The sequence below is a fragment of the Micropterus dolomieu genome, linkage group LG06 (assembly GCF_021292245.1).
Source record: "Micropterus dolomieu isolate WLL.071019.BEF.003 ecotype Adirondacks linkage group LG06, ASM2129224v1, whole genome shotgun sequence".
NCBI classification, from domain to species: Eukaryota; Metazoa; Chordata; class Actinopteri; order Centrarchiformes; family Centrarchidae; genus Micropterus; species Micropterus dolomieu.
In genome coordinates, this window is record NC_060155.1 from 30312731 (window position 1) to 30326899 (window position 14169).

At 46.0% G+C, this 14169-nt stretch overlaps 2 protein-coding genes across 2 annotated transcripts in view; both read left to right on the forward strand.

Moving 5' to 3' along the window:
- Positions 1-1225, forward strand: part of LOC123972035 (dnaJ homolog subfamily C member 5-like) — a 6786-nt gene extending 5561 nt beyond the window's left edge. The window contains exon 4 of the mRNA XM_046051247.1: positions 737-1225. Coding sequence (XP_045907203.1) covers positions 737-834 — 98 coding nt within the window. The 3' untranslated portion in view covers positions 835-1225. The remainder of the gene's footprint in view (positions 1-736) is intronic.
- A 2707-nt stretch (positions 1226-3932) lies between these two features.
- Positions 3933-14169, forward strand: part of trim55a (tripartite motif containing 55a) — a 17667-nt gene continuing 7430 nt past the window's right edge. The window contains exons 1-5 of the mRNA XM_046051257.1: positions 3933-4195; positions 4877-5049; positions 6510-6687; positions 10346-10441; positions 12569-12802. Coding sequence (XP_045907213.1) covers positions 4076-4195; positions 4877-5049; positions 6510-6687; positions 10346-10441; positions 12569-12802 — 801 coding nt within the window. The 5' untranslated portion in view covers positions 3933-4075. The remainder of the gene's footprint in view (positions 4196-4876; positions 5050-6509; positions 6688-10345; positions 10442-12568; positions 12803-14169) is intronic.

Below are 14169 nucleotides of genomic sequence, written 5' to 3' on the forward strand. Positions count from 1 at the left end.
CCTTTAGACTCCCTGATCCTCAGACTCCCTGATCCTTTAGACTCCCTGATCCTCAGACTTCTTGATCCTTTAGACTCCCTGATCCTCAGACTCCCTGATCCTCAGACTCCCTGATCCTCAGACTCCCTGATCCTCAGACTCCCTGATCCTCAGACTCCCTGATCCTCAGACTTCTTGATCCTTTAGACTCCCTGATCCTTTAGACTCCCTGATCCTCAGACTCCCTGATCCTCAGACTCCCTGATCCTCAGACTCCCTGATCCTCAGACTCCCTGATCCTCTAGACTCCCTGATCCTCAGACTCCCTGATCCTCAGACTTCTTGATCCTTTAGACTCCCTGATCCTCAGACTCCCTGATCCTCTAGACTCCCTGATCCTCAGACTCCCTGATCCTCTAGACTCCCTGATCCTCAGACTCCCTGATCCTCAGACTCCCTGATCCTCAGACTCCCTGATCCTCTAGACTCCCTGATCCTCTAGACTCCCTGATCCTCAGACTCCCTGAGCCTCAGACTTCTTGATCCTTTAGACTCCCTGATCCTCTAGACTCCCTGATCCTCAGACTCCCTGATCCTCAGACTCCCTGATCCTCAGACTCCCTGATCCTCAGACTCCCTGATCCTCTAGACTCCCTGATCCTCAGACTTCTTGATCCTTTGTAACGCTGCAGCTTGTGGATGATGCAGCAGCAGCAGCAGCAGCTTCAACTGAACGAGTTTCTTTGTTTCTCTGCAGACCTTGAAACTCCGATCGTTCAGCAGCCGACCAACGCCAGCGAGAAGACGCAGCTGATCACCGACGGACACCGCAGATACGGAGACACCTACACATGAAGCTGACAGGAAACAGGAAACGCATCACTGCTTTAATGACCCACGTGAAACTGTCACTCGTTCTGCAGCTGGATCATAGAAACACCTTAAATCAGCTCGCTGTAACTAACTGTAGGAACTAAAGTAGAATTTCTAAACTGAATAACTTGATTTGAGGTTGAAGCAACAGTTTGACGTTCTCCTCTCAGTTTCAGATGATTATTTAATTCCCCCAAATTATACTTTTAGCAGACAAGATATATAAAATAAATTAAGATCCATAATAAACAGAAGTGTGTTTAACGGCGCTGCGCCTCAGACTGTTGCTTTAATGATCAAACTGCAGATTATATTTTATTAAACTAACGCTCTGATTGGTTGATTCAATGAGTGATAAAGGAGAGGCGGAGCTTAAAACAGGCTGTTAGACTTTAATATTTTGTAAACTATAATCATGATCATTAATATTTATCTCCTGTGTTGATGTAAATAATGTTTTACTTTGGATGTTTCCTTTATGAAGCTCGACGGCTGTAAAAACACTGTTTGGAAAATAAAACCCGGTAACAACACCTGTGATGATGTCATGTGATGATGTCATGTGCTGTGTGTCCTCCTGTCCTGCAGGGGGCGCCCTCCTTACAGAACAAAGACAGCTGTTGGCTTCATGTTACAGCTTCAACATGGACTTTGTTTTATTATGAAAGGGAACAAGCAGGATGTGATGTAATGGGTGTTAAAGAGACACAGGATGTTTCTATCAGGTCTGTTTCAGCTCGCAGTGCATGCTGGGAAGTCTGCAAATGATTTTTCTTTAAAAACTTTATTTAACGAGTCGTGTGAGCGCTCAGCAGTTTGTTCACGAGAGAAGAACTCGTGTTTAGTCATTTTAAGCTGAATTAACTTGAATACAAATATATACCAACAGTATATATATATATATGCACTGTATTTACTTATGTATGTGTGTATACAGTACAGGCCAAAAGTTTGGACACCTTCTCATTCAATGCATTTCCTTTATTTTCATGACTATTTACATTGTAGATTCTCACTGAAGGCTTCAAAACTATGAACGAACACGTGGAATTATGTGCTTTACAAAAAAGTGTGAAAACACTGAAAACACGTCTTGTGTAACACGTGTACTTTCTTCAAAGTAGCCGCCCTTTGCTCTGATTACTGCTTTGCCCACTCTTGGCATCCTCTTGAGGTAGTCACCTGAAATGGTTTTCCAGCAGTCTTGAAGGAGTTCCCAGAGATGCTTAGCACTTGTTGGCCCTTTTGCCTTCACTCTGCGGTCCAGCTCACGCCAAACCAACTCGATCGGGTTCAGGTCCGGTGACTGTGGAGGCCAGGTCATCTGGCGCAGCACTCCATCACTCTCCTTCTTGGTCAAACAGCCCTTACACAGCCTGGAGGTGTGTTTGGGGTCAAATGATGGTCCAACTAAATGCAAACCGGATGGGATGGCATGTCGCTGCAGGATGCTGTGGTAGCCGTGCTGGTTCAGTATGCCTTCAGTTTTGAATAAATCCCCAACAGTGTGACCAGCAAAGCACCCCCACACCATCACGCCTCCTCCTCCATGCGTCACGGTGGGAACCAGGCATGTAGAATCCACCCGTTCACCTTTTCTGCGTCGCACAGAGACACGGCGGCTGGAACCAAAGATCTCAAATTTGGACTCGTCAGACCAAAGCACAGATTTCCACTGGTCTAATGTCCTTTCCTTGTGTTTCTTGGCCCAAACAAATCTGTTCTGCTTGTTGCCTCTCCAGTGGTTTCCTAGCAGCTACTTGACCATGAAGGCCTGATTCGCGCAGTCTCCTCTTAACAGCTGTTCTAGAGACGCGTCTGCTGCTAGAACTCTGTGTGGCATTCAGCTGGTCTCTAATCTGAGCTGCTATTAACCTGCGATTTCTGAGGCTGGTGACTCGGATCAACTTATCCTCAGCAGCAGAGGTGACTCTTGGTCTTCCTTTCCTGGGGCGGTCCTCATGTGAGCCAGTTTCATTGTAGCGCTTGATGGTTTTTGCGACTGCACTTGGGGACACGTTCAAAGTGTTCGCAATTTTCCGGACTGACTGACCTTCATTTGTTAAAGTAATGATGGCCACTCGTTTCCCTTCACTTAGCTGATTGGTTCTTGACATAATATGATTTCTAACAGTTTTCCAATAAGGCTGTCGGCTGTGTGTCAACCTGACTTCTGCACAACACAACTGATGGTCCCAACCCCATTAATAAGGGAAAAAAATCCACTAATTAACCCTGACAAGGCACACCTGTGAAGTGAAAACCATTTCAGGTGACGACCTCATGAAGCTCATTGAGAGAACACCAAGGGTTTGCAGCGCATCAAAAAAGCAAAGGATGGCTACTTTGAAGAAACTAGAATATAAGACGTGTTTTCAGTTATTTCACACTTTTTTGTTAAGCACATAATTCCACATGTGTTCATTCATAGTTTTGATGCCTTCAGTGAGAATCTACAATGTAAACAGTCATGAAAATAAAGGAAACGCATTGAATGAGAAGGTGTGTCCAAACTTTTGGCCTGTACTGTACATTAAGTTCATCAGAACTTGTCTCCATTCTGACTCATATTCCAACTTCCACCAACAAAGTCACAAGTTGCTGAATGAGGCTTATTTAAAGACATTGGTCTGCTGGTTTGTTACTGCCTCCACGTTCTCTTCCTTACAGAACACATGTTCCTGTTTTCCACATATAGTACAGTACTACTACACAGAACATGTATAACTGATGTGAGAAGTCAACATTAGAACATATAGAACATGTTACTTTATGAGCGTTGAGCTGTGGACACTCCTCCTCCAGACCAAACGTTTCTCTTGTTAATGCTGATCAATAAATTAGTCAATGATTTATTAACCATTTATTAACCTTTTCTGTGTTTGTCGGACCAGCAGGAGGCGCTGCAGCCTGCTCAGCTTCCTCCTGCTCTGAAGCTGTGGACTGTGCCTTTAATAAACCCTGTTCTGCTGTCTCACCTCCCCCCCCATCACGCCTCCTCCTGACCTTTGACATATAAGGGCATGTCAGCACAGCACCGGCTGACGTCTGTGCGTCTAAAAACAGACCAAGTGCTGCTCACAGCCGTCCACAGGCCTCCAACGCTCCTCTTCTTCTTCGTCTGCTTCTTTATTTCTTTATATTGTTTAATCTCTGGGACGCCTCCCCTGTCCTCCCCCATCGTGTCCGGGTGACGCCTGTCTCCCCCGGGACACTCGCCATCATGGAGAATCTGGAGAAGCAGCTCATCTGTCCCATCTGCTTGGAGATGTTCACCAAGCCCGTGGTCATCCTGCCCTGCCAGCACAACCTCTGCCGCAAGTGTGCCAACGACATCTTCCAGGTGAGGACACGCACAGGTGAGGACGACAGGTCCGCCCCCGCCTTAAAGAGACAGCGCCCCCGAAGGCCTCAGCTGAGAGCTTTAGAAGCTGGTCGAACCAGCAGCGGCTGTTAAAACCTCCAGGATGCCGACATCTGAACCAAGAAGCTTGTGTTTGTTTATTTATCTTGAATATTGTCCTCTTGACGACAAATGAAAAACAGAATCCGAGTGCAGAGAAGTGGAATTTATTTCTTAATACTTTACAGAGGCAGCGGTACAGTACTTTGAGTACTCACAGGTCTGTGTTTGTTCTCAGCGGCAGCAGGTTCAGAAACAGCTTTTTCTAAAGTAAAAGTACAAAAGTAGTAGCATAAAAAAGTACTGAATGTATAGTTCAAGTAAAACTACAACGTACTAGTTGATTGTTGCTCAGAGTTTTGTTTTGTGTTAGCCTGTAAATAACTACAGCTGTCAGATGGAAAATGGAAATACTCATGTTAAATACAAGTACCTCAAAATGGTCCTTGAGTAAATGTACTTCATTACTTTCCCTGCTGCTAATAACATTAATGAGATATTTAACAGACACAGTCCTGGACAGAGAATTTACCTTGTTTCTACAAAGTTTATTTCTTTAAGTTAATCGCTTATTTTCCTGTTAAAAACTCTCTACCTGTGTGATGCCCCGCCCCCCTGCAGGCGTCCAATCCCTACCTGTCCACAAGGAGCGGCTCCACGGTGACGTCAGGCGGTCGTTTCCGCTGCCCGTCCTGCCGACATGAGGTGGTTCTGGATCGACACGGGGTCTACGGACTGCAGAGGAACCTGCTGGTGGAGAACATCATCGACATGTACAAACAGGGAAGCAGCAGGTAACACACACCTGTACACACCTGTACACACCTGTACACACCTGTTCACACCTGTACACACCTTCATTACTTTAAACACTGCTCAGTAGATTCATCTGTAATAATACATCTTCATTATTTATGATTTAGTTTTAATCATCTGAATCTGTAACTAAAGTGTAGAGTAAGAGAAGTACAAAGAAAAAGTATTTGAAAATACTTGAATAGAATACAAGTACCTGGAAAATTTTACTTGTTAAATGTTTGTGTGAGTTTTCTTCACCTCAGGATGTTGAAACGGTTCAGCTCATGTTAACAACAACAACAACAACGACAACAACATGTCTTCAGTTCTCACACTCCTCTCCCCCCACTGCTCTCAGTCTTTGTGCTAAGCTAGGCTAAGCTAGGCTAAGCTAGGCTAGCATGTGCTGAACACACAGAGGTGAACCCGATCTGTCTGACTGCAGGTCAGCAGGACGTTTACCGCTGGTCAGGACTCTGATGAAGGTGACAGGTGTGTGTTAGCAGTTAGCAGTTAGCAGTTAGCAGTTAGCAGTTAGCCGGGACACTCAGACAGACCCCGGCTCTATTTTTAAATGTGGGTCAGTGAGACAGCAGCTGGGCTATTTCAGTAATGTTCCTCCTGCAGGACGACGGCTGATAAACATGTTCAGGACAAACGGTGCTCAAACACTTCAGCTGTCAGAGTTAGACAGGCCTTCAGTACACAGTACTCTCTGACATGCCTAATACTACTGCTTTATATACATTCGCTGTATAAGATATGTAGTTTTGTTATATGATACGGAGCATTTTTAACATCTGGAAAATCAATAAAAGATTAACGTTCATTTACATATTGTGTTTTTATGTCCAGTGAACACTGTCCTTGTTAAATTTAAAAGAAATTAAATAAAGTATGTGAAGTTTATTGACATTCTAAATCTTATACTAATACTTTAAATAATTTAATAAACTAATTTAAAAGATATCTCTTTACATAAATATGTCTCTCTATGCTTTACAAATACAGAAATGTTCAGTTCAAAAAGCTATTTGTTTCAAAATAGATGATTTATTTCAAACAACACATTCTCACTCCCAACTCATCACGACTCTTGGTCAGACCCCTTGGCGTACCTTTTTAACTCAAGTGTTGGCCTCCGCGGTCAAATTAACAAAAACTAAAGATGGTTAACATTGTGAAACGGTGAAAATTGGTTAGGCTTTGGAAAAGATTGTGGTTTGGGTTAAAATTACTTACATGTCTTCACTTAAATAAGTTTCGTCACGTTACTAATGTAACTGACATGAGCTACATAAATTAATTAAAAATGTTCAATAGTGACTTTTTGTTTCACACGGGAAACAAACACTTCTGGGTGAATACAATATGAAATCTGACATGAGATGCATTCACTGTCTACAAGGAGATCACAGATTCAGGTTCAGCCTCCCTGTCTGCCTGTTTCTCTCAGCAGTCGACCAGAACCTGAGCAGAAGCAGGATCAGCCGATGTGTGAGGAACATGAAGATGAGAAGATCAACATCTACTGTGTCACCCACAGCGTTCCCACCTGTTCCCTCTGTAAAGTGTTCGGAGCTCATAAAGACTGTGAAGTCGCTCCGCTGGACAACGTCTTCCAAACACAGAAGGTGAAGCTGTCTCTCACCAAGGCACCACAGACACGGGGGTTTACACCACAGACACAGGGTTTACACCACAGACACGAGGGTTTACACCACAGACACTGAGTTTACACCACAGACACAAGGGTTTACACCACAGACACGTGGGTTTACACCACAGACACGGGGGTTTACACCACAGACACGGGGTTTACACCACAGACACTGAGTTTATACTACAGACACAGGGGTTTACACCACAGACACTGAGTTTATACTACAGACACGAGGGTTTACACTACAGACACGGGGTTTACACCACAGACACTGAGTTTATACTACAGACACAGGGGTTTACACCACAGACACTGAGTTTATACTACAGACACGAGGGTTTACACTACAGACACGGGGTTTACACCACAGACACTGAGTTTATACTACAGACACAGGGGTTTACACCACAGACACTGAGTTTATACTACAGACACGAGGGTTTACACTACAGACACGGGGTTTACACCACAGACACTGAGTTTATACTACAGACACGGGGGTTTACACCACAGACACTGAGTTTATACTACAGACACGGGGGTTTACACCACAGACACGGGGTTTACACCACAGACACTGAGTTTATACTACAGACACAGGGGTTTACACCACAGACACGAGGGTTTACACCACAGACACGGGGGTTTACACCACAGACATGGGGTTTACACCACAGACACGGGGTTTACACCACAGACACTGAGATAATACTACAGACACGGGGGTTTACACCACAGACACGGGGGTTTACACAACAGACACAGGGTTTACACCACAGACACGGGGTTTACACCACAGACACTGAGATAATACTACAGACACAAGGGTTTACACCACAGACACGAGGGTTTACACCACAGACACGGGGGTTTACACCACAGACACGAGGGTTTACACCACAGACACGGGGGTTTACACCACAGACACGGGGTTTACACCACAGACACGAGGGTTTACACCACAGACACGGGGGTTACACCACAGACACGGGGTTTACACCACAGACACGAGGGTTTACACCACAGACACGAGGGTTTACACCACAGACACGGGGTTTACACCACAGACAGGGTTTACACCACAGACACGAGGGTTTACACCACAGACACGGGGGTTTACACCACAGACACGAGGGTTTACACCACAGACACGGGGTTTACACCACAGACAGGGTTTACACCACAGACACGGGGGTTTACACCACAGACACTGAGTTTACACCACAGACACAGGGGTTTACACCACAGACACGGGGTTTACACCACAGACACTGAGTTTATACTACAGACACAGGGGTTTACACCACAGACACAGGGTTTACACCCCAGACACGAGGGTTTACACCACAGACACAGGGGTTTACACCACAGACACTGAGATAATACTACAGACACAAGGGTTTACACCACAGACACGGGGGTTTACACCACAGACACGAGGGTTTACACCACAGACACGAGGGTTTACACCACAGACACAGGGTTTACACCACAGACACGAGGGGTTACACCACAGACACGGGGGTTACACCACAGACACGGGGTTTACACCACAGACAAGGGGTTTACACCACAGACAGGGTTTATACCACAGACACAGGGTTTACACCACAGACACGGGGGTTTACACCACAGACACAGGGTTTACACCACAGACACGAGGGTTTACACCACAGACACGGGGGTTTACACCACAGACACTGAGTTTACACCACAGACACGAGGGTTTACACCACAGACACGGGGTTTACACCACAGACAGGGTTTACTCCACAGACACAGGGTTTACACCACAGACACAGGGTTTACACCACAGACACTGAGTTTATACTACAGACACAAGGGTTTACACCACAGACACGGGGGTTTACACCACAGACACGAGGGTTTACACCACAGACACGGGGTTTACACCACAGACACGGGGGTTTACACCACAGACACTGAGTTTACACCACAGACACGAGGGTTTACACCACAGACAGGGTTTACTCCACAGACACAGGGTTTACACCACAGACACAGGGATTAGACCACAGACACTGAGTTTATACTACAGACACAGGGGTTTACACCACAGACACGGGGTTTACACCACAGACACTGAGTTTATACTACAGACACAGGGGTTTACACCACAGACACGAAGGTTTACACTACAGACACGGGGTTTACACCACAGACACAGGGTTTACACCACAGACACTGAGTTTACACCACAGACACGGGGTTTACACCACAGACACTGAGTTTATACTACAGACACGAGGGTTTACACTACAGACACGGGGTTTACACCACAGACACTGAGTTTATACTACAGACACGGGGGTTTACACCACAGACACGGGGTTTACACTACAGACACGGGGGTTTACACTACAGACACGGGGGTTTACACTACAGACACGGAGTTTACACCACAGACACGGGGGTTTACACTACAGACACTGAGTTTATACTACAGACATGGGGGTTTACACCACAGACGCTGAGTTTATACTACAGACACGGGGGTTTACACCACAGACACGGGGTTTACACTACAGACACGGGGGTTTACACTACAGACACAGGGTTGACACTACAGACACGGGGGTTTACACTACAGACACGGGGGTCTACACTACAGACACGGGGGTTTACACCACAGACACTGAGTTTATACTACAGACACAGGGGTTTACACCACAGACGCTGAGTTTATACTACAGACACGAGGGTTTACACCACAGACACGAAGGTTTACACTACAGACACGGGGTTTACACCACAGACACAGGGTTTACACCACAGACACTGAGTTTACACCACAGACACGGGGTTTACACCACAGACACTGAGTTTATACTACAGACACGAGGGTTTACACTACAGACACGGGGTTTACACCACAGACACTGAGTTTATACTACAGACACGGGGGTTTACACCACAGACACGGGGTTTACACTACAGACACGGGGGTTTACACTACAGACACGGAGTTTACACCACAGACACGGGGGTTTACACTACAGACGCTGAGTTTATACTACAGACATGGGGGTTTACACCACAGACGCTGAGTTTATACTACAGACACGGGGGTTTACACCACAGACACGGGGTTTACACTACAGACACGGGGGTTTACACTACAGACACAGGGTTGACACTACAGACACGGGGGTTTACACTACAGACACGGGGGTTTACACCACAGACACTGAGTTTATACTACAGACACAGGGGTTTACACCACAGACGCTGAGTTTATACTACAGACACGGGGGTTTACACCACAGACACGGGGTTTACACCACAGACACGGGGGTTTACACTACAGACACAGGGTTTACACTACAGACACAGGGTTTACACTACAGGCACGGGGTTTACACTACAGACACGGAGTTTACATTACAGACACGGGGGTTTACACCACAGACACGGAGTTTACACATTTAGATGCTACTTTTACATTAAACTGTGAGGTAGCAGCTTCTCAAGTAAAAGCAATAGCCCACTAGAGGGAGCACTGACCAATCAGCTTCTCTAAAAGACACATTGACTAAAGTGTACAAGTATCTCCATGACCTCCCTAAATATTTTATAGTTGTATATAATGCATGTGTCTGTGTGTGCAGGCGGAGCTGACGGACTGTATCTCCATGTTGGTTGGGAACAACGAGAGGATTCAGGCCATCATCATTCAGCTGGAGGAAACCTGCAGAGCTGTCGACGTGAGTTCATCACCCATCAACACTTTCTAACTTCACTCTATTAAAACTACCGTGTGTGAGAATGTGAAGCATTCTACATGTATTATTCACTTTGTGTGAACAGATTGTAACTTAAATGTAGCCTGAGGATGGATATCTATGCAAAGGAGTAAGGAAAGCGTTTCCCAAGAGTAGTTTATTCGCGCTCCAGAGCGCCTTGTTGGGGTGGCGTTTGTTCCGGCTGATCTGGCTATGTAGTTGGAAGGTCACCTGAACTTGTTGCGCATATTTCTGTCATAGGCTGCCAAAGTGAAACAGTATTACGATCACTTCCTACTAGCAAAGAGCGATTCAACCTACTAACTGTAAGCTAAGCTGAGCTGGCTGTGGCTTGGCGGCATGGATCAGGTGTTGGTTGCTTTGTGGCGCTGGCGTTGGTTTGCTAACAGCAGTCCGTATCATGAAACCAGGGGTCCAAATATAATATAGGACCATTACAGACAGTAACGTTACTCTGAATGTGACTGTAATATATTTACAGCATTCAGCGTTCAGTCTCGCGTCCAGTGTTGTGGCTGATGTATGACATATATACAGTACAGACAATATAAAATACCTTTGGGTTAAGTGTAAAGTTCTTACTGGCTTTCCATAAAGTGCCTGATGCAGTCTATCCATTTGTATTTCCCATGTCATGTTTGTGGTGGGGGTACAGATAGTGGTGGAAAGGGGACATTTGTTGATCACACTGATTGCCTGGGGTATATACTGTTCTGAAGTCTGGATGTTTGGTGCCAATGCTTAAACTTAATGAGGTAGAACAGTTTGTGTTTTGGGTTAGTTGGATCCTTAATGACACTGCAGGCCCATCTGTAGATTCACTGATGGTAGATGGCAGTGAGGGAAGACCTGTCCCTGTGATCCTCTCGGCTGCCTTCACTACCTGCTGCAGTGTTCGATCAAACTATTATACCAAACAGGTGCTAATGATCATTGATTCAATATTTAGGCTGAAACACAATCATGAAGTGAAACAGAAGCAGCTGTGTAAGAGGAATAAACTGGTGAGGAACAGCCAAACTCAGCTAACGAGGAGAGCCTGCTGTTTGCTGTGAAAGTCATTCACCAAAGCAAGACTGAGCACAGCAACAAGACACAAGGTAGTAATACTGCATCAGCAAGGTCTCTCCCAGGCAGATGTTTCCAGATGTGCTGCCCGAGCACAAAGAAACGGGCAGCGCTGAGGATGCAGAAACGTCTGGCAGCAGATTAAAGACACATCACGCTTACTTCCCTTCACAGTCTGACGATGTCCAGCAGAGACATCAGCTCAGAGCTGCAGGAAACAGTGGGACCCTGGTCCACCATCTACTGTCAGAGGAGTCTGGTCAGAGGTGGCCTTCATGGAAGACTTGCAGCTATGGAAACAAGGCCAAGTGACTCAACTCTTCAGGAATCACAGGTGCCAAAAAGTCAACATGTGAAACTGCACCAGAAGGCAGGTTGTTCACCGAAGGGCTGGAGGGTCCTACAGGTTTGGGATGTGGTCTGAATGAATGGTCTCCTTAATGCTGAGAAGTACAGGCAGATACAGTTCCACCAGGCAGGCCTCTGATTGTCCCCAAATTCATTCTGCAGCCTGACAACGAGCCCAAACACACAGTGAGAGTCATTAAGAAATATGTTCAGCTGAAAGAAGAACCAGGAGTCCTGGAAGTGATGGTGTGGCCCCACAGACGCCTGATCTCAACATCCTCCAGTCTCTCTGGGGTCACACGAAGAGAGAGAAGCAACTGAGGCTTCCTGAATCCACAGGAGGACTGTGGGGAGTTCTCACGGGGGTTTGGACGGACCTACCTGCTGAGCTCCTTCGAAGACTTTGTTCAGGTGTACCTGAAGAGCTGATGCTGCTGGTCTCACCAGACTGCTTTACTGCTTTGATTTAGATGTTTCTTCTGTTCACTCACTTTGCATTTTGTTAATTGATAAATTAATTAAATAAATTATTAATGTGTCTATTTTTGAAAGCATTCTTACTTTACAGCATTGTTTTCACCCCTGCCTTGCACAGTACTGTACATCTCAGAACTCAGAAGGTGATGCAGCGTCACAGCGGGTACCTGAGGTTTACTTCACCTGTGTTTTCAGGAAAACGGACGCAGACAGAAGTCGAAGGTGTGCGAGACGTTCGATCACCTGTTCGCTCTGCTGGAGGAGAGGAAAGGTGAGATGACCCTGAGGATCAACTGTGAGCAGGAGGAGAAACTCGACTACATCAGAGGTCTGAAGAGGAAGCACACCGACCACCTGGAGACCGCCGCCAAGCTGCTGGAGACCGCCATCCAGACCCTGGACGAGTCCGAGATGGCCGTGTTTCTGCAGGTGAACCTGAATGCACCGAGGAGGTTTAAATAATCCCAACTGACCAGATAAATTCAAATTAAATTCAAATTTTCAAATATTTTATTTTATTTTTTACAAGGAATCCGGCTGGAAAGGTTAAAATAAAATATAAATCTAAGAAACATGAAATAAAAAGACCCATTTCCTGGGTCCCCCCTGACAATACCCTCACCTTTGATCCCTAATAATAACTCAATCCTGCTGTTAAGTCCCTTACAGAGTTATCTTATAACACTCTTATTTTGAAATATACAGTAGGTCATGTATACAGTAGGTTGTTCAAGAACCCTTTGAGTCAGTTTTTAACGGATTGGAATCCCCTTCAGCGTGGGCCAAAAAAGTCCATCTTCCGGGTATACTAGTGTTAACCCCTTTAACCCCGTCTCATAGAGCGAGCGCACCAAGCGGCTAACTTCCTGTTTAGCTCTCCGCTAACTTGAATGGGGGGTAAAATAATAATGTTGCAGCTCTTCTAGAGTTTCCAAATGTTATCTGACAAATGGATCAAACTCTGATGTCGGGGGGGGGGTAACGGTGAAAACATGTATCCACCGTTTTACAGCCGCTTCTTTCACAATGTGCGTCTATGGGAAGTGTCTGTGGGGGTCGGTGTGCATCACGTGACAACCTGGAAGTTGTAATTCCGTAGTTTGGCCTGTGTGTCAGATGAACATATAGCATACAGCCTGTCCGCGGGCCGTCAGGTCGATCTGTGCACACAGCTGCTATGTTAACCTCATACTCATACGATCCACCGTCTGAAAGCTAAAATCCTTGTGATTCGACCGATGCAAACCATTTGAAGATACCACAGCGCGTCCAATCAGCGCCTCTGTCAGACCAGCCAGTACAGCAAAAGTGACGCGACTCTGAAGCCTCACAGTAACTTAATCCACCGATCCATTATATTCCAACAGAAACGGTCTTGTTACGCTGTCAAAGGTCCAGACGATCCAATCCAGTAAAATATTTAGTCCAGAACACATTATTCCATCAGTAAATCTTCAGGGACGGCTGCCGCATCGCTTCAGATTCATAAATTAGCCGCTGAACTCTGACCTTTCGACTGACAGCTGATCCGACCCAATAGGAGCTCACATGTCCCTTTCACAGCCTACAGCAGCCAATGAGAGCCTGCGCTGTCAGGAAGGGCCGGTCCCTGTTATTTCCTGGGTAGGCCGAGCCAATAGAGCCGATGACGGGCACTTCCTGTAGCCAATAAGATTCTGAAAATAACGATATCCAGTTTTAAGTAGGAGGTTCATGATCTGCCAGCAGAAACACGTCTGCGTGGAGCTGCCGGCTGATACGGAGCGACGCAGCAGCAGCCGCCTGCCGCCAGGGGG